The 25,641-nt window shown below is 36.9% G+C and overlaps 6 gene segments (V, D, J or C); 5 read left to right on the top strand and 1 right to left on the bottom strand.

Moving 5' to 3' along the window:
• Nucleotides 1-1,797: 1,797 nt before the first annotated feature.
• On the top strand, nucleotides 1,798-3,020 carry LOC124879204. The segment is given in 2 exon segments: nucleotides 1,798-1,951; nucleotides 2,059-3,020. Coding segments are annotated over 2 exon segments (384 nt in total).
• Nucleotides 3,021-6,835: 3,815 nt separating this feature from the next.
• On the bottom strand, nucleotides 6,836-9,525 carry LOC124878717. The segment is given in 3 exon segments: nucleotides 6,836-7,304; nucleotides 8,434-8,649; nucleotides 9,495-9,525. Coding segments are annotated over 3 exon segments (582 nt in total).
• A 3,425-nt stretch (nucleotides 9,526-12,950) lies between these two features.
• Nucleotides 12,951-13,936, top strand: LOC124878716. The segment is given in 2 exon segments: nucleotides 12,951-13,447; nucleotides 13,614-13,936. Coding segments are annotated over 2 exon segments (375 nt in total).
• A 1,673-nt stretch (nucleotides 13,937-15,609) lies between these two features.
• On the top strand, nucleotides 15,610-16,180 carry LOC124879203. The segment is given in 2 exon segments: nucleotides 15,610-15,726; nucleotides 15,834-16,180. Coding segments are annotated over 2 exon segments (384 nt in total).
• Nucleotides 16,181-20,467: 4,287 nt separating this feature from the next.
• LOC124878715 lies at nucleotides 20,468-21,131 on the top strand. The segment is given in 2 exon segments: nucleotides 20,468-20,692; nucleotides 20,800-21,131. Coding segments are annotated over 2 exon segments (378 nt in total).
• Nucleotides 21,132-23,960: 2,829 nt separating this feature from the next.
• On the top strand, nucleotides 23,961-24,654 carry LOC124879202. The segment is given in 2 exon segments: nucleotides 23,961-24,155; nucleotides 24,263-24,654. Coding segments are annotated over 2 exon segments (387 nt in total).
• The last annotated feature ends 987 nt before the right edge of the window (nucleotides 24,655-25,641 follow it).

Here is a 25,641-nt window from a genome sequence, read left to right as displayed (position 1 = left end):
CTGTTTCTGGTTCAAAAGTGGCTTGACCTGGGGAATGCGGCACCTGTAGCCCATTTCCTGCACACGCCTGTGCACGGTGGCTCTGGATGTTTCTACTCCAGACTCAGTCCACTGCTTCCGCAGGTCCCCCAAGGTCTGGAATCGGCCCTTCTCCACAATCTTCCTCAGGGTCCGGTCACCTCTTCTCGTTGTGCAGCGTTTTCTGCCACACTTTTTCCTTCCCACAGACTTCCCACTGAGGTGCCTTGATACAGCACTCTGGGAACAGCCTATTCGTTCAGAAATGTCTTTCTGTGTCTTACCCTCTTGCTTGAGGGTGTCAATAGTGGCCTTCTGGACAGCAGTCAGGTCGGCAGTCTTACCCATGATTGGGGTTTTGAGTGATGAACCAGGCTGGGAGTTTTAAAGGCCTCAGGAATCTTTTGCAGGTGTTTAGAGTTAACTTGTTGATTCAGATGATTAGGTTCATAGCTCGTTTAGAGACCCTTTTAATGATATGCTAATTTTGTGAGATAGGAATTTTGGGTTTTCATTAGCTGTATGCCAAAATCATCCGTATTAAGACAATAAAAGACCTGAAATATTTCAGTTAGTGTGCAATGAATCTAAAATATATGAATGTTAAATTTTCATCATGACATTATGGAAAATAATGAACTTTATCACAATATGCTAATATTTTGAGAAGGACCTGTATATGCATGATTCAAACAAATACTTTGTTGTAATAAACATACAAGCAGTAATTTAATCCAGTTTTGTTTGCACAGCAACGTATTCTAAAACATATAAATCAATATAGAGCAATTAGTTGTCCATCCTTTTATTGCTATATATTTTCAAATATATGACAAAGTTTCTGATATATTGAAATATATTTCCTGATGTATGGCAATATAAATTCTAGTATATTACCATATACTTTTGTTTCGTAAGGGCTTTTTCCTTCAACCAGAAGGTTATCTATTTTTTTACATTAAAAAAATGGCCTATTGGAAATTACTGATAGTCATCTAACCACTCATCCACCATGTATACCTGCTTATCCTTGCTGGACAGCAGGGGGGATGGTTCCTATCTCCAGCAGTCATTGGGACAGAATTCACCCTGGACCGGTCGCCAGTCAATCACAGGGAAAAACAAAGACACACACTCATACCTGAGGTCAACTTAGTGAGCCCAGTTAACCTAACAGTCATGCTCATGGATTGTTGGAGGAAAACAGAGTTTTCCTCAGCATGTATGGAGAGAACATGTAAACTTCATCCAAAAAGTCTCCAGGATGGGATTCAAACCCAGAACCTTCTTCAAGGCAGCAGTGCTAACAATTGAGCCACTGTGCAGCCCTATCATTGACACACTTGTCTAAAATTAGTTAAAGAAATGTGTTAGAATTACAGTAAAACCTTCTTTTACATGCTGACCACCTTTTTAAATGTTTATACTGGTGTTTAAAAATGTTCCTATTACCTCCAGTCAATCGAAAAATGTTGATAAAATCATTTTAAACCTGAATGTGCCAGGGTTGTTAATAGTTTTATGCTTAACTGTATATGTAAAAAATATACGTTTATCTATCTTTTAATTCGTTTTTCTGAAACTGTGACATTAAAATAGTTGTTGCTCTTTGTTGAATTTAAGGAAAAAGAACAGAATTTTTTTTTATCCAAAAAGTAAACGTTTCAAATCTGATCAATTTTCTATTTTCAACAACTGCATCATTTTGATTCCAGTCCCTGTTGGACTCAGTCAGAACATTTCCATAGAGAGCTACTTTGCATCAGCAGCACCATGCTCCAGTGCTCTGGGAAAGTTTATAGTCCTGAGAGTTGAACACTGGATGACTGACAGCTGTCCTTCATCACAACAGAAGACACAGAAATCCTCCTCATCAAAAACATGACTTTGATCTACGTCCTCATCTGGACTCTCCTCTGCTGCTGCTTCACAGGTAAAGTCCAGAGAATCAAACTCCTCTCCTCTATGAACATCTGTCCCTCTGAAATGAAGCCGACAAAACCATGAAGCTACTTTATGTTTTTGTCTCTTTGTCCTCAGAGTCCAGAGGTCAGGTCACAGTGACTCAGCCTGCAGCAGTGAGAACTGATCTTGGAGGATCTGTCACCATCAGCTGTAGAACCAGTCAGAATGTTTATGTTTACAGCAGCAGCTACTATTTATCCTGGTACCAACAGAAAGATGGACAAACTCCTAAGCGGCTCATTTATGCTGCTAGCTCTCGAGAATCAGGGACTCCAAGTCGTTTTACAGGCAGTGGATCAAACTCTGACTTCACTCTGACCATCAGTGGAGTTCAGGCTGAAGATGCTGCAGTTTATTACTGTCAGAGTGCTCACTCTATTAACAGCCAGTGGGTGTTCACACAGTGAAAAACTGTCGTACAAAAACCTCCCTCAGTCAGACTGAACTGAAACTGAACTGCAGCTGCAGAAACTGATTTTGTTCAGTGAACAAACTAAAACACACAAACTGGTTTTAATCCAGTAAAATTAATGGTATTTTAACTTCAGCACTTTTACTACAGAAGGACAAGAAACTCTTTAAACTTTCAAACTGACATTATTCTGACTACATTTTTAAAATACTTTCCAATAATCAAGGCTTAAGCAGTTTAAGGCATGTTTACAATGACTGAAAATAACTTTTGACCTTCATGACCTCTGCCTCACAGTGGTTTAAAACTGATTTTACAGAAGCAACACTGTATTTATATCCCACTCAGCAAACTATTCTGTGTGATCAAAAATAAATGAAACACATCACAAACATTCATGAAACAGTGTAAGAGTAAACAAAAAGCATTGAGAAAAACATGTCTTATAATTTATTATGATGAACTTTGTAAACAAAAACAAAAAATCAAAAATATGGAAATTTAATTTGAGGCAGCAGCTAACTGAACAAAATCAGAAAGATCAAATTCAAAGCTGCTCAGTCTTTGATGTTGTTTACATTTATGATACTTCTAATGTAAAATTATTAAAGTAAAGAGAAACTGACCTGACTGCTGAAGAGATTGTTTCACTGTGACACACACACACACACACACACACACACACGCTCAACTTCACACCAAGTTGACTCGTCATATATTCATGCTTTAATGACACCAAACATGTATCATGACAAGACATGGAAATGGATAAAAACATTTTTTAACGTTTGAACACGTTTTCAACATTGATGTAAAAACCTGAAAGAACACGGCAGATTGTACTGGTCAGATAGAGGTTTAGGTTGACCATGGCTCAGTGTTACAATCAGAAGGTTTCTTTCTTTGATCCTAAATCCCTCAGTGTCTGGAGAAAAATCACAGCATTTAATGAGAGTAAATATGTAACGTGACGTAACAATAAACATCCTGGAATCTGTCTTATTCTGCAGTAACAAGAAGCTCAGTATGAGACTCTAATAAAGAGAAAAAAACAGTAAAAAAGGGCTTGATGTGATTTATATGGTAAAACATCACATAAAATGTTATTAAACATTGGGATTCATAAATCTTGAAGTATTTATCAAACTCTTAGATTTTATTGGAAAGTGGCAAATAGTTTTGAACTCTTAACAACAATAATGTCCAGAAATAACAAAGTTCTTTACAATGAAAAGCTTTTTACTAACATTTTTAATACAATTAAAACACCACAATTTTATGATAACTTGCAAACTAATACACAGATTGGAATTTAACTTATTCTGCAGATTTCCTCATTTATTCATTATTTAGGATAGTCTTCATTTTATTGGGACAAACCAAACAATTGTGTGGAGCTCAAATGGTTGAAGCAGGCGTCCACCGCTGTTGGTGATTGGTGGGTCTCTATGCCCCACCTGAACCACCTACCTGGAACATTAACTGGTGACAAAGGATGTTCACCCATTAGCTCAGTATGGAACATCAAGAGACTGTATCTCGGAGGATGGAAATGTCCCTAACAAGGATGTCCACTTGTCAAAATATCCTTCATTTAGACACTTAACTCCAACTTGTCATGATGTAAGATATAAGATCTGCTGTAAGACGGAGCGCTACAGGAGATCCTTCCTGCCCACAGCCATCAGCATCTACAACGGCTCTTTGAAGAAACCTTCATAATGTGAGCTATAACAACATTTAATTTCCCTTTGGGATTAATAAAGTATTTTTTAATTTGAATTGAATTTGAATGTGTTTAATTGTTTTACTGTACAGAAAAGTTGTTGCAAAATGTGCAAAGTAATCAAAACTGGAAACTTCATTTTGTTTTAATGTGAAAAATTACATTTTCTTTTGTTTTGCTCATTTGTCCAAGTTATTGCAACATGTAAAATCTCTAAAATGATTATTAACCCTTTGAAAAACTTAGGAAAAAGGAAAGGTTTACATGTTACGTACAAAAAAGAACTAAACATGTTGTAAGGTGAATATATTTTGCTCAAAAACAAGCCTTGCTGGACAAATGTTTATTTAATTATGTGGGAAAAACTTTAGACTCCAAATAAAACTAAAACAGTTCCTGTTGCAGCCAGTATATGTTCACACAGTGAAAATCTATTGTAGAAAAACCTCCCTCAGTCAGACTGAACTGAAGCTGAACTTTAGCTGCAGAGATCAACTTTGATCACTAAGAAAACAACAGAATATGACAGATAGTTTTAAAATATTAGTATATATTATTATATTATATTATTATATTAATATATATTATCTAAAACATTATTAGTGCTCAGTCTTCTTTAGTTTGACAGAAAGATCTGCTTACTGTCAGGCATCAACAAGAAAAATATCACTTCTGATGTTTTCATTTTAAAATAAAAAAAAAGTGGAAATTTCTCACTATAAAATAAGATAATTTGAATGTTCCTGTTCTGCTACTTACATTTAATTACTGCATACAAACACATGCTTTTAAAAATGTAAATCAGAACATTTATTTGACTAATTCAAACTTTAACATGCAGTTAATCCCAAAAATATTCCACCCCTGGCAGAATAAGATGTAAAATTATTTTTATTCTACCACAGTTTAGGAAATGAAATTAGGTTTATCTCAAATGGTAATGAAACAAAGTGTAATGAGAATTGGTTTTTCAAAAAAAAAGGTTAATAGGCACAAAATAAAGAATGTATAATAATGAATCTTTTACATCGCTGTTTAGAAATGTTGGCTCACTCTTTGCAGAAATGTTTTGAGACAGAGTTGAGGACTGTGGGTGAGAACACTTTAAGATATGATTATAGCATCTCTATTTAGTATAAGTACAGGCTTTGACTACACAGCTCTAAAACCTTATTTTTTTCATTTTTAACCATTTAGCAAGCTTTGGTTGTGTAACACAAACTATACATTGATCACGAACTGAAGCCCTCCTTCAGGTTTTCCTGGAGTCTGGTAGAGAGTCAATTACAGCATATTGTTGTATGTGCGCCTCACTTAGGCATTAAAGAAACAAGAATAGATAAAATGGCACAGGAGGCTACTAAAAACATGTTGTGGACATATATGTTAATTTCAGTAACAAAGGGGTAAGGAAGATTATTAAGTAGGAAGTGAGGGAAACGAGGCCAGCTTTACACAGGGGCAAGAGGGGGCAATGCCCACTCAAACAAATGCATGGCCCCCTCAAATCACTTCTCAATCACACAAACACAACCCCCGCCTTGCCTCTTCCTCCTCCTTCTACACTTAAGGGCAAAACATCGTCTGAATGTCTAACTCTGACATTAAAGTGTTAAGAATAGAAACAAACATGCAGTAATTTTATAAATACAGAATGCTGAACAAACTCTGTTCTAAGTAGGGAAAAGTCACTTTAACTCAAGGGGCTCTTTTCATGCAACCATTTCTACTCCAACAGTTAAGGCATCATTTTGCGAGGTAATTAGTGTTACAGGATAATATATGCTGATTGCTGAATATAATGTTCTATTATAGAAAGCAGCAAACAAAAAATAATAAATAAATAGGAAAATGTTACTTAGCTGTCTGTTTGATTTTATTAGCATAATAATAGAGTCAATGCTAACATTAACAACCTAAAGTAGGTTTGCACTATAAAAAAGACCAGCATGGCAAGTAAACATAACAATAAGCAAATCAAAAGAATGATTAGCATGTAAATAAGCTGCATTCAAACATGTGGGACAATTAATTTAACCTTACTAAGTTTTATCATCATGATTTACACATTTCTGAATCCAATCTAAAATCTATCATCGGTTCATTTCTGGTGGATTAATCTCTCATAGTATATTGAATATATTATGGGCTTTTGTTTGATAGCATGTAAGTAATTTTCAACATGCCATCTTTCAATAAAATTTACATAACAACAGAGGTATTATTTTTTTTATCCAGAAATAATATTCCTTTTACATTGTGTTGTTTTTTAAGAGATGCATGCCTCACTTCCTATCAGAACCAAACTTCTTGCCTGAAACACTGGATATTGAAGTGAATTTTTCCTAGCTTGTAATTGTAAAGATCTTTGTGGTTTGTCTAATTTTATTTTCCTCATATTTTACCACTCATTAACATTCTTCTTAAGAGTTTATTGCTTTCTTCCAAAAAGTGTCAGACTAAATAGTTTTTTTTATCTTTATTTTAAACCTGTCATTTAATATTTGAGCAGACAACAGGTTTTTCTCTGGTGATAGATAAATAGTGGGACTTTAGTGGGAGTTTAATAGATTCTGCAGTGAGATATGTTGTCCCTCTAACCATAATAATGTGCTTTCTGCTGATGTGCTAGTTAAAGATATCAAATATTGCTGCTTAGTACTTGTAGATTTTAAATGAACCAGAACATTAAACTAAAAATCTACATGAAACCATTTTGATTTGAAGAAAATGTCTTTAATCTGTAAATTTGAATTAGAACTTTATTGGACAGATAAAGACAAGAAAAGAAACAGCCAAAGTAACATCAGTAAAAATGTAAGAAACAATTAACTCCCAGTAAGTGATGTCAGGACTGGGAACACTGGTCTCTCCTCAGGGACTTTGTGACTGCAGTCTGGGAGCCCTGGGTGGCCTCACAGGTCACAGAGCCCACCTTCCTCCACTGGTCTGCAGGGAGCCTCAGGGTGCTGCTCCAGCTGTAGAGGCCGTCCTTCTGCAGCACCCCGGGGCTCCTGCTCTGCTCCCAGCTGCTGCTGCTGCTGCTGCTGCTGCCGTCCACCTTCCAGGACAGACTCCAGCCTGAAGGGAAGCCCTTGTTGGCCAGACACATGAGAGTGGCCTTCCCCTGCTGCAGCTCCTCACTGGAGGGGGGCAGCACTGTCAGGGTGGGACGAGTATCACCTAGGAGACACCAATCAGGTTAGAGAACAGGAGCTATAGATACGTTAAACAGCAGATACTGGGACATGGTTACAGTTAGGGAGGATTTTCTATAATAAGAAGTTTCTGCCAGATGTTTTCATGCTCCACTCATCACTCACTGACACAAAGTTTCACTTCTCTTTAAGAGCCACAGATCAGCACAGATAGAATCACCAAAATGTTTTTTGATTTTTTCTATCTAGTCCTTAAAATATAGAAAATAAAATAACAAATAAGAATTTCATATTTACATGGAACAATATTTTACTACTGATCTACAGCAAGAATGATTTTATGTAATAGATTTGAACCAAATTGTCCAGTTTGAAATACTAAACAAACTGTGAGAAAAGATTCACCAGAGTTAAGTTTTCTCTTGCTGTGTTCAACAGTAGATTAAGACTGATTTTTTACAAATTACTACATATTTGGTCTAGTTCTGATTTATCTTTTTTATACCGAACCACCAAACTGGTTCACAGCTGTCAGCAAAGCATCAAACAAATAAAGTAATAACGTAAACAAATATACGTAACCTCAGTTGTGACAATTATTTTAAAAGGAACATCTGATATAATTTGCACATAAAACACTTGATATTACACTTCAGCTTGAACTGAGACTTTGTTTGCAGTTTAGTTGTAAGAAAGAAATTAATGCAGTGATGTAATTTTCTGCTTCCTAAGAAAGAGCAGAAATATAAATCTAAATATTCCAACATATTCGTAAATTTAGAATTAAACATGAAGTAAACTTACTTCCAACATCCAGTCTGGTTCCTCCACCAAAAGTCCACCACAGTGATACAAACTCACTGAGGCGCCGTACAAAAACCTCTGACTGTAGAGACACGACTCTCTGACTAGTTAAACTAAACCTACAAGCTGAAATTAAACCACTAACTAAACCAAAGATGATTTCATGCTTAGATCAATACTAACTTACTCAGTTCTTATTTAGAATTTCAACTATAAAATCTCTTCTGCATCTTAGAGCTTTCTTTGCAAACTATGAAATAATGCATTTTGTTTTTACAATTTCTGTCTGTAAAACAGAATTAAAACAATAGAATCAAATCTTTAAAAGAGAAGTTTTATATTTTACTTACTTCCAACATCCAGTCTGGTTCCTCCACCGAACGTGTACCACAGTGATACAAACTCATTGAGCCGTCGTACAAAAACCTCTGACTGTAGAGACACGGCTCTCTGACTTTGACACAAACAAAATATCAGAACTAGAACTTTATGAAAGATGAAAATATTAAACTCTGGCACTCTAATGTGATAATTAACACCCCCCACCAAATAGTTGGATTTATTGTCTTGTTATTTTTTATTTTACTTGCAGAAGAAAGATAATTCTGGCTTATTCATCAAACATCAATTTCATTAATATTAATAACTCTTGAGCTTTTTTCCAAAACATTAACATGTTAAAATATGTTTAAAACATCTGAAAACATTCATGTGAAGATAAACCAGAGGTCTTTTGTCAAATTCACTAAAATATAAAAAACAAAATACAAAAATACAAACGTTTTATGATAAAAACAGTAATGGAGAAATGTAAATATCAAAACAAGACAATCAAACTTTAGGCTTTAAAAAAGTAAATCCGAGTTTTTCTCAAACTGTATAATAATGCCTTTATCTGTAGAGCTGAATTATAGCTTTTATCATCTTGGTTTTACTGGGAGTCAAATGTGCATAGAGAAACATCCAGTCTGTTTCCTCAACATAACATCTCTTAGTCTCTTACAAAACTCATTAATCTACAACAGAAAAATACCTGAATGGTGCAGCCTGCTCTATGGAGCTGTGGGTTTACCAAACATACTGATATTACCTTGTTGTTGGAGACTCATTCATTTCACTGAAGGAACAAGAAACTAATGATGTTTTTGTAAACTAAAAAGAATACTGTTCAATCATCAGTAGTGTAGTTCTATAAAACATGATAAAGCTGTGATTAATTATAATGGTATTTTTAAGGGATTTAATGTGGTCTCAAAAGAATTTGAACTCAGCAGTTCCACGGTATTAAAACTGTCTTAAGGGCAGAGGGCAATCAAAACAGCACCCATATGTCCAAGGTCCGGTGGTCCAAGAAGTTCAACTCTGAAAAAAGGTTGTAAACTCTCTAAAGAACAGAACAGGAATGTCATACCAGTTGTTAAGCATGGAGGTGGAAGTGTCATGGTTCTGAGATGCTTTGCAGCAGCAACATCTCCCAGCTCACCATCACAGAATTCACTAACAATACAACATTGTATCTAAGGTGCTTGAAGGAAACATGACACCATATAAAAAAGGGGAGTGATATGTCCCGGGTCTCGGGTCTCTGGGTCCATGGCTGGATCTGCTCGGGCTGCAGCTCCCTGGGGCTTCTGCACTGTGGCTGCTGGGTGGTTCCCCTGGGATTCTCCTCTGTTCCTCTCTGGGGGGGTTGCGGTAGTCCCGGCAGTGGTTCTCATGGGGTTCCTGAGCTCTGGGGGGGCCTTTGGATGTCTGTGGCTTGGATCTCCTCTGTATCTGTCCTGGGTCCAGGGGAGCGGGTCTGTGAATATTGCATATTTGTATGGAGAAACCTTGTATACACAAGCGCTCTCACACTCAGACCCACAAGTGTTTAGATTCAGGTGTTAGCAGATACACAAATGTTCTATTTTGAGCCGCATTTACCGCTAAATACATCTTGCATTCTTAGTACTGTGCATTTTCGGTTAAACAGTTCGTAATTTTAACGTTTCTACAGGTGTAGAAGCAAGCAGGGTGTTATCTTGTATTCTCTTCATCCTTCTTTCTCTCCTCCATTCTTTTCTCCTTGTGTCCCTTTTCATTTTTTCCCCCCTTTCTCTCTTTCGTGTTTCTTTGTTTCCCTTTTCATTTCTGTCTCCGTGTCCGTAACAATTGAAATAATCCCAAAGCAGTTTCTAATAAAGTTTCTTTTTATGAATATCAAGCAGATCTTTAAAGCATTAGCTGTAATGCTCCACTTGTGAAAGTAAATCTGTTGTGTGTTTTCGTGGCACTCAGACAACAATTCTGAGTGCTTCTCTGCTGGACAAGACACGGTAAACAAATAAATAAAATACTTACCTTTGAAAAAATAGAAAAAAGACAACATTAAACAGAGCCAGAGCCTGCAGCATGATAATGATCCAAAACATACCTGTAAATCTATCAAGGACTGACTCAGAATTAAAAAAATCTCAGATCTTGATCTCATTGAGATGTCATCAGTGGAGTTCAGGCTTAAGATGCTGCAGTTTACTATTGTCAGAGTTTTCATGCCATCAGTAGTTAGTGTTGGGGCCATCCATTTGGTCGCAGCTCAACAGACGTCGCAGCTCTGACGTCACTGGAAGTATAAACCGGCTGAGATACAGAGTCTCGGGGCCATTTCCGCCTGTCGCAGGACAGCATATAGGAGGCGCATTTCTGGTGAGACAAGAGCTCACAGGCGAACCTTTGCTCCACAAGGCCATTCCTGGAAGAGCTTGAAAGCTGGAAATCTGTCTGATACGAGAAGATCAGAGGATTTATTTACCGATCGAAGACCGCGCCACAACCGGCGCAGGTGAAAAACCTACAGAGGTTATATGTCCAAGGAGAAGAGTTTCCTCCTTGTGTATGCAGTCGACTAAAGGTTCTTCATCTTTTCCCCTCGGATGGATGAGAAGTTACCTTTTTTTTTTTTCTTAATTCGATCACGGACGCGTGATCCCCCCTCCTCCTTTTCTTCAGACCTGATCCATAATCAACCGGTGGAGAGAAGAAATCAACTTCAAAGTAATTTTGTTCTTTTCATAGTAAACCGGATAGGTGCATTTAGAGGTCTGGGCAGGATGAGGCAGTTAAGGTGATGTAGGATCACCTGTAGTTAATCTAAGGTATTAACTTGTTGCATGCAATACTGATTGAATTATGTTATGCTGAGCTGTTTTTTTATTTGCTGCGCAAGCGCTGCTGAATTGTGCGTGGTTAATGTTTTGTCCGGCTGATCTCAAATCAGCCAGGAGTTAGAAGTTGGACTTTTAAAAGTTTTTCATTCAAGGCAGCTGCGGTCTGGGCCTCGCCCGACCACTCTTTGTTCCAGTTTTATTGCTGGAAATTTTCCACTGGGTTCCCGCCTCAAGAGTTTTATGACCCTTTGTTAAGATTTGGCGCGATCAGCTGGTTGTGACTAAAGGGGCGTGGCCCCACCGTTTTAACAGCTGATCGCTGCGATCGAGACATCAACACGACAGGAGGATTTCTTTCCATTTAACCCAAATTACACACTTTGTCCATAAACTGCTGATTTGATCTTCATAGACACTAAACGCATATATATATTTTTCTTTTATTATTGTTAGGTAGTCATTGATATTCTCTTTGTGTAGAACGGTGCTTGTTAGTTAGGTGAAGGTTTTGGACCAGAATAATGGTATATCAGGATTATTTGGCTTCAATAAATCTTCACATATATAATTAAGAGAAGCGTTTGTGTTTATTTCGTGCAAGAGTGATTTATCTGTCAAAACAAGGTCAAAGTTCCCCCACCTTCGGTGAAGCGGTTGAGTAAACAGTGACAGTTTGTGGTTTTGGTTAATAATTTGTAATTATTAAAGAGCTTTGAGCCCATAATCACAACACCAGAGGATATCTCTGATTTCTATTTGTAAGTGATGATTTTTGGTTAAGAAATTAATATTTTTCGAATTATTATTTTAAATTATGATGCATATTAATTGATCAATAATTATATTCCTTAGATTAATGTGTTCAAACAATTAAAACTACTACAAAATCTTAATACAAAAGCATCCCTCAGTCAATTTGAGCAGAAATTAATGAGAATGTTGCAGCTGGAAGTTGTTGCAGAACTGATACACCCTAACCCTAAACCTACACTAAAAAACTCTGCATGGATGAAGCAGATTTGACATGTCCTAATGTGCTCCACTTTAAAATATGATTGCATCAGGCTAATTTGAATGATACAAAGCATCTTTGGTTGACATAAGACATTATAAAAGTTGAACTTTGCAAATTGTTTTGATAAAAAAGTAGTAAATAGTTTAAAGGAGAAAATTCTCACTAAAACTTAAATTTTATCACATAGGTTACTTCATGTATACATTATTTTTCAGTCAGTAAGTCAGTCATTTTCTAACCTGCTTCTTACATAGTGGGTCGCAGGGAAGCTAGTGCCTATCTCCAGCAGTTTATGGGCGGGAGGTGGTGTACACCAGTTCATCGCAGGGCAACACACAAACAACCATGCACGCACCCATTCACACCTAGGAGACCAATTAGCCTAACAGGCATGTCTTTGGACTGTGGGAGGAAGCCAGAGTACCCAGAGAGAAACCACGCATGCACAGGAGAACATGCAAACTCCATGCAGAAAGACCCTCGGCTGGGAGTCAAACCCAGGACCTTCTCACTGCAAAGCAACAGTGCCACCAACTGTGCCACCATGTGGCCCTTAAATTGTTTTTATTTTAATTGAAAACATTTATAAATAATTAATTACAATCATGATGCATAAACTAGAACATGAGTCAATACAAAGCATCTGCAATTGATGCTGGAAAAGTACAAAACCACAATAGAAATACAAATGTTGATTTCCACACTAACAGTTTGCAGATCAGTTTGTTCTTGTTCCAGATTTAAATGATCTGAGAGTCGATGCCAGCATTCAGCCTTCATCCATAGTTTCACAAGAGTAAAAAAAAAAGCCAACTAATGTTGATCACTTAGCTTTAGCTTCAAACCATCGTATAGTTGCTAGAAAAGAAAATCTTGCATCATTAAACACAGAGGAGAGTCACATCAAACTAAATTAGAAAGAAGCGACCTTTTTTACACCAGAGTTTTTGCTTCCACTGTGTATTGATGTATTTAACGCAGCTTTCTGAGCAGTGAGGTGGTGACATGATAACATGTAGAGCTGAGCTCCATGTGACTGACTGTGAGTTTGCATATGTGTCCTGCCTCTCTGCTCCCAGTTGTTAAGAGGTCAGTGTTGATCAGTGTCTGTCCAGGTCTTTCAGAGCCACTGACACACCAGCAGAACAATGAAGATGTTACTGACTCTACTGCTGACCACCCTGGAGCTCCTGGTTCAGGGTGAGAATCTCTGCTGAAACATTTCATTCAGGATTTAACACTTTAACGATCTCTTATTCCAAAGCTACTTATTATTTAGTGTTCTTGAAGACACTGTGTTCTTTTCATTTCATGGTTGTCTTTCACAACTCTATAACTTTTTTCCTTTTTTAAATTTATTGTCTAGGTTCATCAGGAGACATCATCCTGACTCAGAGTCCAGGATCTCAGTCTGTTGCTCCAGGACAGACTGTCTCTATTAAATGTAAAGTCAATCCAAGTGTGAATTACTGCTTCAACTGGTACCTTCAGAAACCAGGAGAAGTGCCTAAACTCCTTATCAGATGCGCAGACACCCGTCACTCTGGAGTTCCTGATCGTTTCAGTGGAACAAACTCTGGGAATACCGACTTTACTCTGACCATCAGTGGAGTTCAGGCTGAAGATGCTGGAGTTTATTACTGTCAGAGTAATCATTACCTCAAAAGTCAGCATGTGTTCACACAGTGAAAAACAGTCGTACAAAAACCTTCATCAGTCAAAGTAAACAGAAACTGAAGTGACTGCTGCAGCTGGAAGCTGCTGCACTCTACTGATCCACACACAGACACACACGCACACACACACACACAAAATGGTAGATCTTCTGATCTTATCATTTCCAGTCATGAGGAGACTGATCAGCTGAGCAATCTGTTCCCTGACTTCAGAATTGGCATTAAATGGGCTGGGGCCAGGCGCAGTTGTCTCCAACTACCATCCTGGTTTTAAATCCACTCATTGCAAGATCTTCTGATTCAGTGAAACAGTCAGTCTTGGCCTCTAAGTTTCTTAAATATTTGAAAGTCTTGGTAACTTTACTAATCCAAAGTTCTCAGTCTTCAGATCCAGATCCGCCAACGCTCAAGCGCTACTCGACTAGCTCCAACACAAAGTATCATCTTGTATTACTGACACCCTTGAAACCCTGACACTAACCACTGACTCTGAATCTGCTCTAAAGCCCCTTTCATCCAAGTAGTTGACATCTCCTAACTCATTAAAAAAAAAGCGCCAACATTTTCTCACTATTAGCTAGAAACCAAAACATTTCCTAAAGTGTTTGAAAGATGATTAAAAACAGTGCTTTAAAAATGTATAATTAGGATTTTGTCTTTATTTGTAACCTTTATTATTTTCATTATGTTCACTACATATAAATACACTAAAAGTGACAGGATGATCAGTGTTTTTTTTTTTCTACTGAATGATTTGCTTTAATTATATTTTAAATATTTTACAGGTTTTTTCTGATGTATTTATTTTGCTAATGCGATAGTTATAATTGAGTGGAATTGATATAGAAAGGTAACTGAATCGCAAACCTCAAATTACAAGATAAAAAGTTACATTTAAAAGTTGAAATATTTTGTGGTCATGAAATTAAATATTTTTGTACAACATAGGTTAGGATATATAAACACAGACACAGAAAGAGGCACAGAGATGGCTGCTTCATATTTGAGGGCAATTTAAAAAATACAAACTTGTAATTGTCATGATACTTCTATAGACAACTGTGGGAGGAAAACAGAATTTTCCACAGCATGTATTTGGAGAACATGCAAAATACATCCAGAAAGGCTGGGGTTTAACCAGGAAACTTTTTGTTGCAAGGCACCAGCGCTAAAAGCTGCTCCACTGTGCAGCCCTATTATTAACATTCTTCTCCATAGTCAATTGATCCTAAACAATTATTAGCATTATTGTGATCAAATCCTTCTTTTATATGCTTACTCTTTGAGGTTAAATGGCCTCTTTGCCATCACCCTAATCTTTAGCTCCCACCACTGATTTGAAATCAGATTTAAGTTGGGACTCTAAGTGGACAACTCAGAAATGTCCATATTGCTTCAACTCAGATGAAAACTGTTGGTAAAACTGAAAAATTACTTTATACATAAATGTACCAGGGGTGTGAATATTTATTTGCTTTATTGTATATGTGAGAAAAATTAACATTGCTATTCGTTTTTTGTTTTTGTTTATCTAAAAGTGTCTGACGTTAAAAAGACTGTTACTCTTCATAAAATTGAAGGAAAATGAATGGAAAAAAATGAAATTATTTCATTGCGTACAAGGAACCTAAACTTCCACATTAGATCAATTTTCTATTTTCAGAGTTTATAGTCCTGAGAGTTGAACACTGGATGACTGACAGCTGTCCTTCATCACAACAGAAGACACAGAAATCCTCCTCATCAGAAACATGACTTTGATCTGCGTCCTCATCTGGACTCTCCTCTGCTGCTGCTTCACAGGTAAAGTCCAGAGAATCAAACTCCTCTCCTCTATGAACATCTGTCCCTCTGAAATGAAGCCGACAAAACCATGAAGCTGCTTTATGTTTTTGTCTCTTTGTCCTCAGAGTCCAGAGGTCAGGTCACAGTGACTCAGCCTGCAGCAGTGAGAACTGATCTGGGAGGATCTGTCACCATCAGCTGTAAAACCAGTCAGAATGTTTATGTTGACAGCAGCTACCACTGTTTATCCTGGTACCAACAGAAAGATGGGCAAACTCCTAAGCTGCTCATTTATCGTGCTAGCACTCGAGCTTCAGGGACTCCAAGTCGTTTTACAGGCAGTGGATCAAACTCTGACTTCACTCTGACCATCAGTGGAGTTCAGGCTGAAGATGCTGCAGTTTATTACTGTCAGAGTCTTCACTATATTAGCAGCCAGTATGTGTTCACACAGTGAAAAACAGTCATACAAAAACCTTCCTCAGTCAGACTGAACTGAAACTGAACTGCAGCTGCAGAAACTGATTCTGTTCAGTGAACAAACTAAAACACACAAACTGGTTTTAATCCACTGAAAGTAATAAAAGTTTAACTTTAATGCTTTTATTACAAAAACATAACATGAAACTATAAATATAGCACTGATTACCGTATTTAATTTTAATTATCATAACCATGTTGTCATGCCAAAAGCAAAAGCTGAAGTAATTTTACAATGACTGACAATAACCTTTGACCTTTATGACCTCTGCCTCACAGTGGTTTAAAATGTATCTTACAGGAGCTACACTCTTGATATCCCACTCAGCAAACCATTCTGTGTAATCAAAAATATATGAAATACATTGCAAACATTTATGAAACATTATAAGAGTAAAAAAAAAAAACATGGAGGAAACATATCTTATGGTTAAAAGTGATGGACTTTGTAAATTGTTACTGTGTGCAGGGGCCTATTACTGATTGAATCCCAAAGATCGGAGACAACGGATTGGAGGACCGACAAAAATGACGCGTATTAGTTAGGGAGATAAGTTCTTGTCATTTGGTTTACCGGTTATTTCATTAAGTGTTGCTTTTGTTTGTTATTTTCGGCCTTGATTCACTCTGAAGGCTAAGCATCTCCTCCTTTATAAGCAGAACGTGTGTTAACAAACAAGTTTTGATAAATCAACAGACTCACTGTTGGATCTTACAATTGTTGTGACTGTTTGAGATTTGTAGAGCATTGGGATAACTCATAATATGTTATGATCTGAGCCTCCCGTAGACGGGTCGTAACAAAAATAAAATTTAAAATTTGGAACTCATCCTGAAGGCAGCTGCTGACTGAACAATTTAATAAAGACCCACATGAGGTGAAATCCGAATCTTCCAAAAACTATTTGAAATATATAGTGAACCCTTTAACTAAAGAGCTGTATTGTAGTTTCTGAGTATTAATATGACACAAATATCCTCCAAAGTAATATCCAACGTTTTTTCTCTGTTAGACAAATTTACCAAACTGCTGTAGAGGAAACTACTACATGATTTATGTGCACACCAGCAACCACTATTTCAGCTGGTATCATCAGAAATATGGACGAACTTCTAAGCTGCTCATTTATTATTCTAGCTCTTGAGCATCAGGGACTCTAAGTCATTTTACAGGCAGTGGATCAAACTCTGACTTCACTCTGACCATCAGTGGAGTTCAGGCCAAAGATGCAGCAGTTTATTATTGTTTGGGTGAATTCTACATCAGTAGCAGATATTCATTCACACAGTGGAAAACAGTCATACAAAAACCTCCCCCAGTCAGACTAAACAGAAACTGAACTCTCTGACAGTCAGATTACAGTAAGAACGTTCGGATAGGTGACTCATTATATTATAGTTTACATGTTGTTACAAGTGCAAAGGTAAATTCATATTTTTTTGCACAAATGTGATCTTAAATCAAAACGTGTTTCCTGTGCAATAGACAGAATGCCTTCATTGCTTAAATCACAATTATCCGCTGACTAACAATTGACCACAAGGTGAGGCATTATGTGGCCTTAGTTTAATACCTAACAAATATTTTAATACCAATAATAACTGTTCTTGTAAATTTAACAAAAAAGAACACACTAAAACTAAAATTATATAGAGTAGTATAACTAGTTTAACTGCAGACGACTTAAATATTTTAATTCAAACAATGTCTGATAGAAATGACTCCAAATGATGACTAAATTTAAGTCAAATAGAATCCATGATATGTATATATGATCCAATTGTTAGCATTTATCACATCACATATGTTGAAACATAAAGAGTATAAAGAACTAAATATGTTGGAGTGCAAACATATGGCAAAATCTACTAGAAACCATCTATCTATCTATCTATCTATCTATCTATCTATCTATCTATCTATCTATCTATCTATCTATCTATCTATCTATCTATCTATCTATCTATCTATCTATCTATCTATCTATCTATCTATCTATCTATCTATCTATCTATCTATCTATCTATCTATCTATCTATCTATCTATCTATCTATCTATCTATCTATCTATCTATCTATCTATCTATCTATCTATCTATCTATCTATCTATCTATCTATCTATCTATCTATCTATCTATCTATCTATCTATCTATCTATCTATCTATCTATCTATCTATCTATCTATCTATCTATCTATCTATCTTAGACCAAGGACTTTCTTCGGTTTAAATCATAAAGATTGAAACTTTAAATAATTAGTTATCTTGCAGAAAAGTGGGAAAACATGCAAAAGTCAAGTCCAGGCACTATATGCACTTCCAAAAATAAAATTAATAACTAACAAATCATGAAGGGCTCTTTAAGATTAAAAAAATTACTACATCATTTTAAAAATGGACAGTGAAGGGGCATGTCTAATGTGCAATGGGAGATTATTCCATAAGATCGGTTCAGCAACACTAAAGGCTGTCCTCCCCTGAGTTTCCATCTAGACCTCAGCACCTCCAGAAGCAGCTGATCAGCCAACCTGAGCCATCGGGGAGGAGACTATAGGTGAAGCAGCTCAGAGAGGTAAGATGGGGCAAGACCATGTAAGCATCTAAAAACAAACAAGAGGATTTTATCTGAAGCAAGGATGATATACCTGAATTTTGACTTTAATTTACTGCCTGTGCTTTAAAATTGAATGCATATAAAACTTGCTGGGGCTAAGGGAGCAGATATTCATATGCCACTGAAACACAAGGTACTATTTTATAAATATGATCTTGATTTGACTTAGTAAGTGTCAACCTCATCATTCACAAAGATTTTCTGAAGCTGTAAATATTAGATGAAACATAAGATTTAATGTCAGTATAATAAGCTGTAGGTTAATCTTAATCCTTTAATATAAACCAGTTATGACATCATGCAAAGAAACAGAATAATATTCTCATTAACGGATCAGCTGCATCATATTAATCCAAAATCCCTGTTGGAGTCACTCAGAACATTTCCATAGAGATCCACTTTGCATCAGCAGCACCATGCTCCAGTGATCTGGGAGAGTTTATAGTCCTGAGAGTTGAACACTGGATGACTAACAGCTGTCCTTCATCACAACAGAAGACACAGAAATCCTCCTCATCAAAAACATGACTTTGATCTGCGTCCTCATCTGGACACTCCTCTGCTGCTGCTTCACAGGTAAAGTCCAGAGAATCAAACTCCTCTCCTCTATGAACATCTGTCCCTCTGAAATGAAGCTGAGAAAACCATGAAGCTGCTTTATGTTTTTGTCTCTTTGTCCTCAGAGTCCAGAGGTCAGGTCACAGTGACTCAGCCTGCAGCAGTGAGAGCTGATCTGGGAGGATCTGTCACCATCAGCTGTAGGACCAGTCAGAATGTTTATTTTCACAGCAGCAACTACTATTTAGCCTGGTATCAACAGAAAGATGGGCAAACTCCTAAGCTGCTCATTCATTATGCTAGCTCTCGAGCATCAGGGACTCCACAGGCAGTGGATCAAACACTGACTTTATTCTGACCATCAGTGGAGTTTGGGAAGGTGCCATATTTAGCTTAAATTTTAAATAAATAAATAATTATTTAGCCTAAATTAATATAATATTGTCATGAAACTTACCAATAATCAAGGCTGAAGCAGTTTGAGGCAGCTTGACAATGACTGACAATAACATTTGACCTTCATGACCTTAGTGGTTTAAAACTGATTTAACAGGAGCAACAGTATATCCATATCCCACTCAGCAAACCATTTTGTGTGATCAAGAATAAATGAAACACATTGCAAACATTCATGAAACAGTATACGAGTAAAATACAAAATGTAGGAAAAATATCTTATACATAAAGATGATGAACTTTGAAAAAAAAAAAAATATTCTGACCGCTGCAGAGACTGTTTCACCTTGACACAGTTACCGAACTTCAAACCGAGTTGACTTCAGTGCTTCAATCACACAAAGCATATAACATGACATAGCATGCAAATGGATAAACATGACACATGTATAACTTAGAACATGGTTTCACTATTGTAAACGTTTGAAAGAAAAACAAATTTAAAAGTTTCATAATTCATTCTTGAAATTCAACTACAAAAAGTATCAATGAAAGTAAGTTATAACCGGAGACTATACAGTTAAAACGTATATTATTATAATTTGTTCAAAACGGTTTACAAACTAATCTGAAGAACATTTTCTATAAACTATTAATGAGAACTTGCACAGACACAAAATAATATTCTGATTAGTTGAAAAAATGCATCACATTGATCTCAGTCCCTGCTGGAGTCATTCAGATCATTTCCATAAAGAGCCACTTTGCATCAGCAGCACCATGCTCCAGTGCTCTGGGAGAGTTTATAGTCCTGAGAGTTGAACACTGGCTGACTGACAGCTGTCCTTCATCACAACAGAAGACACAGAAATCCTCCTCATCAGAACCATGACTTTGATACTCATCTGGACTCTCCTCTGCTGCTGCTTCACAGGTAAAGTTCAGAGAATCAAACTCCTCTCCTCTATGAACATCTGTCCCTCTGAAATGAAGCTGACAAAACCATGAAGCTGCTTTATGTTTTTGTCTCTTTGTCCTCAGAGTCCAGAGGTCAGGTCACAGTGACTCAGCCTGCAGCAGTGAGAGCTGATCTGGGAGGATCTGTCACCATCAGCTGTAGGACCAGTCAGAATGTTGATGTTTATAACAGCAACCATCTCTTATCCTGGTACCAACAGAAAGATGGACAAACTCCTAAGCTGCTCATTTATCGTGCTAGCACTCGAGCTTCAGGGACTCCAAGTCGTTTTACAGGCAGTGGATCAAACTCAGACTTTACTCTGACCATCAGTGGAGTTCAGGCTGAAGATGCTGCAGTTTATTACTGTCAGGGTCAACACTATATTAGCAGCCAGCATGTGATCACACAGTGAAAAACAGTCATACAAAAACCTCCCTCAGTCAGACTGAACTGAAACTGAACTGCAGCTGCAGAAACTGATTCTGTTCAGTGAACAAACTAAAACACACAAACTGGTTTTAATCCACTGAAAGTAATAAAAGTTTAACTTTAATGCTTTTATTACAAAAACATAACATGAAACTATAAATATAGCACTGATTACCGTATTTAATTTTAATTATCATAACCATGTTGTCATGCCAAAAGCAAAAGCTGAAGTAATTTTACAATGACTGACAATAACCTTTGACCTTTATGACCTCTGCCTCACAGTGGTTTAAAACGTATCTTACAGGAGCTACACTCTTTTGATATCCCACTCAGCAAACCATTATGTGTGATCAAAAATATATGAAATACATTGCAAACATTTATGAAACATTATAAGAGTAAAAAAAAAAAACATGGAGGAAACATATCTTATGGTTAAAAGTGATGGACTTTGTAAATTGTTACTGTGTGCAGGGGCCTATTACTGATTGAATCCCAAAGATCGGAGACAACGGATTGGAGGACCGACAAAAATGACGCGTATTAGTTAGGGAGATAAGTTCTTGTCATTTGGTTTATCGGTTATTTCATTAAGTAAGTGTTGCTTTTGTTTGTTATTTTCGGCCTTGATTCACTCTGAAGGCTAAGCATCTCCTCCTTTATAAGCAGAACGTGTGTTAACAAACAAGTTTTGATAAATCAACAGACTCACTGTTGGATCTTACAATTGTTGTGACTGTTTGAGATTTGTAGAGCATTGGGATAACTCATAATATGTTATGATCTGAGCCTCCCGTAGACGGGTCGTAACAAAAATAAAATTTAAAATTTGGAACTCATCCTGAAGGCAGCTGCTGACTGAACAATTTAATAAAGACCCACATGAGGTGAAATCCGAATCTTCCAAAAACTATTTGAAATATATAGTGAACCCTTTAACTAAAGAGCTGTATTGTAGTTTCTGAGTATTAATATGACACAAATATCCTCCAAAGTAATATCCAACGTTTTTTCTCTGTTAGACAAATTTACCAAACTGCTGTAGAGGAAACTACTACATGATTTATGTGCACACCAGCAACCACTATTTCAGCTGGTATCATCAGAAATATGGACGAACTTCTAAGCTGCTCATTTATTATTCTAGCTCTTGAGCATCAGGGACTCTAAGTCATTTTACAGGCAGTGGATCAAACTCTGACTTCACTCTGACCATCAGTGGAGTTCAGGCCAAAGATGCAGCAGTTTATTATTGTTTGGGTGAATTCTACATCAGTAGCAGATATTCATTCACACAGTGGAAAACAGTCATACAAAACCTCCCCCAGTCAGACTAAACAGAAACTGAACTCTCTGACAGTCAGATTACAGTAAGAACGTTCGGATAGGTGACTCATTATATTATAGTTTACATGTTGTTACAAGTGCAAAGGTAAATTCATATTTTTTTGCACAAATGTGATCTTAAATCAAAACGTGTTTCCTGTGCAATAGACAGAATGCCTTCATTGCTTAAATCACAATTATCCGCTGACTAACAATTGACCACAAGGTGAGGCATTATGTGGCCTTAGTTTAATACCTAACAAATATTTTAATACCAATAATAACTGTTCTTGTAAATTTAACAAAAAAGAACACACTAAAACTAAAATTATATAGAGTAGTATAACTAGTTTAACTGCAGACGACTTAAATATTTTAATTCAAACAATGTCTGATAGAAATGACTCCAAATGATGACTAAATTTAAGTCAAATAGAATCCATGATATGTATATATGATCCAATTGTTAGCATTTATCACATCACATATGTTGAAACATAAAGAGTATAAAGAACTAAATATGTTGGAGTGCAAACATATGGCAAAATCTACTAGAAACCATCTATCTATCTATCTATCTATCTATCTATCTATCTATCTATCTATCTATCTATCTATCTATCTATCTATCTATCTATCTATCTATCTATCTATCTATCTATCTATCTATCTATCTATCTATCTATCTATCTTAGACCAAGGACTTTCTTCGGTTTAAATCATAAAGATTGAAACTTTAAATAATTAGTTATCTTGCAGAAAAGTGGGAAAACATGCAAAAGTCAAGTCCAGGCACTATATGCACTTCCAAAAATAAAATTAATAACTAACAAATCATGAAGGGCTCTTTAAGATTAAAAAAATTACTACATCATTTTAAAAATGGACAGTGAAGGGGCATGTCTAATGTGCAATGGGAGATTATTCCATAAGATCGGTTCAGCAACACTAAAGGCTGTCCTCCCCTGAGTTTCCATCTAGACCTCAGCACCTCCAGAAGCAGCTGATCAGCCAACCTGAGCCATCGGGGAGGAGACTATAGGTGAAGCAGCTCAGAGAGGTAAGATGGGGCAAGACCATGTAAGCATCTAAAAACAAACAAGAGGATTTTATCTGAAGCAAGGATGATATACCTGAATTTTGACTTTAATTTACTGCCTGTGCTTTAAAATTGAATGCATATAAAACTTGCTGGGGCTAAGGGAGCAGATATTCATATGCCACTGAAACACAAGGTACTATTTTATAAATATGATCTTGATTTGACTTAGTAAGTGTCAACCTCATCATTCACAAAGATTTTCTGAAGCTGTAAATATTAGATGAAACATAAGATTTAATGTCAGTATAATAAGCTGTAGGTGAATCTTAATCCTTTACTATAAACCATTAATGACATCATGCAAAGAAACAGAATAATATTCTCATTAACTGATCAGCTGCATCATATTAATCCAAAATCCCTGTTGGAGTCACTCAGAACATTTCCATAAAGAGCCACTTTGCATCAGCAGCACCATGCTCCAGTGCTCTGGGAGAGTTTATAGTCCTGAGAGTTGAACACTGGATGACTGACAGCTGTCCTTCATCACAACAGAAGACACAGAAATCCTCCTCATCAAAAACATGACTTTGATCTGCGTCCTCATCTGGACTCTCCTCTGCTGCTGCTTCACAGGTAAAGTCCAGAGAATCAAACTCCTCTCCTCTATGAACATCTGTCCCTCTGAAATGAAGCTGACAAAACCATGAAGCTGCTTTATGTTTTTGTTTCTGTGTCCTCAGAGTCCAGAGGTCAGGTCACAATGACTCATCCTGCAGCAGTGAGAGCTGATCTGGGAGGATCTGTCACCATCAGCTGTGGGACCAGTCAGAATGTTCATTATGTAGCCTTTAATGGTTATGCTTTTTCCTGGTATCAACAGAAAGATGGACAGACTCCTAAGCTGCTCATTTATTATGCTAGCACTCGAGCATCAGGGACTCCAAGTCGTTTTACAGGCAGTGGATCAAACTCTGACTTCACTCTGACCATCAGTGGAGTTCAGGCTGAAGATGCTGCAGTTTATTACTGTCAGAGTCTTCACTATATTAACAGCCAGAATGTGTTCACACAGTGAAAATCTGTCGTACAAAAACCTTCCTCAGTCAGACTGAACTGAAACTGAACTACAGAAACTGATTTTGTTCAGTGAACAAACTAGAACACACATACTGGTTTTAATCCAGTAAAAGTAATGGTGTTTTAACTTCAGCACTTTTACTACAGAAGGACAAGAAGAAACTCTTAAAATTTTGAGTAAACACTACATCAACAGTAAGCATTTGTTCCCAATGTGAAAAACTCTCATACAAATACCTTCCTGAGTCAGACTGAATTGAAACTGAACTGCAGCTGCAGAAACTAATCAGCAGAGAAAGAAAAGAAACAAAAATCAAATAACACCCATTTTTAAGAGGTAACGTTATTACTCAAGGGTCTTCATTGGATTAGTCAGACAAGATAAAAAAAAATTTATTTCGTTGCTGACTTACTTATTGTAGCTAACCAGTAAAACGTTGAAGTGTCTTACAATTCTTGCAAGGCAGAGTTGAAGGAAACGCTGTGTGAAAAACTGGTAGAGAAAGGTGTGCTGCAAGTGGTACACAGGCTGATGGTGCGCCTGCTGAAAATGCAGAAATCAAAGTCTCTGAACCTCGCGAAGATATGTCAACTGAGGATCTGCGCCTCACATTCTGCATTAGGGAGGTGGAGAACTGCAACAAGGAGTTTAATGTAGAAGCTTTGCACCTTTGTATCAGAGCTATTGAGCCCGAAAGAGGTTCACCTGCAGTTTAAAAAAAAAACATCAAGCACAGATTTTTCTTCTGCCACTTCTAACATCTGTAAGCACATCACGCTGGTTCTGCCGTTTCATGAGTCTGAGGTGGACTCTCATTTTGGCTCATTTGAGCACATAGCCGCTGCTATAAGTTGGCCCAAAAGATTCTGGTCCCTGTTACTTCAATTTAAACTTGTAGGAAAAGCCCAAGAAGTATGTTCAAGCTTGTCTGTTGAGCAGAGTTTAGACGATGAAACTCTCAAGAAAACTGTTTTACAAGCTTATGAACTTTATCGCCAAATATTTAGAAATCTAACCAGAACGTTGCCGAGTTTGCACAAG

The sequence above is a fragment of the Girardinichthys multiradiatus genome, chromosome 13 (assembly GCF_021462225.1).
Source record: "Girardinichthys multiradiatus isolate DD_20200921_A chromosome 13, DD_fGirMul_XY1, whole genome shotgun sequence".
In the NCBI taxonomy this organism is placed as follows: Eukaryota; Metazoa; Chordata; class Actinopteri; order Cyprinodontiformes; family Goodeidae; genus Girardinichthys; species Girardinichthys multiradiatus.
Note: the sequence above shows the minus strand (reverse complement) of the source record. Positions and strands in the feature narration are given on the sequence as shown.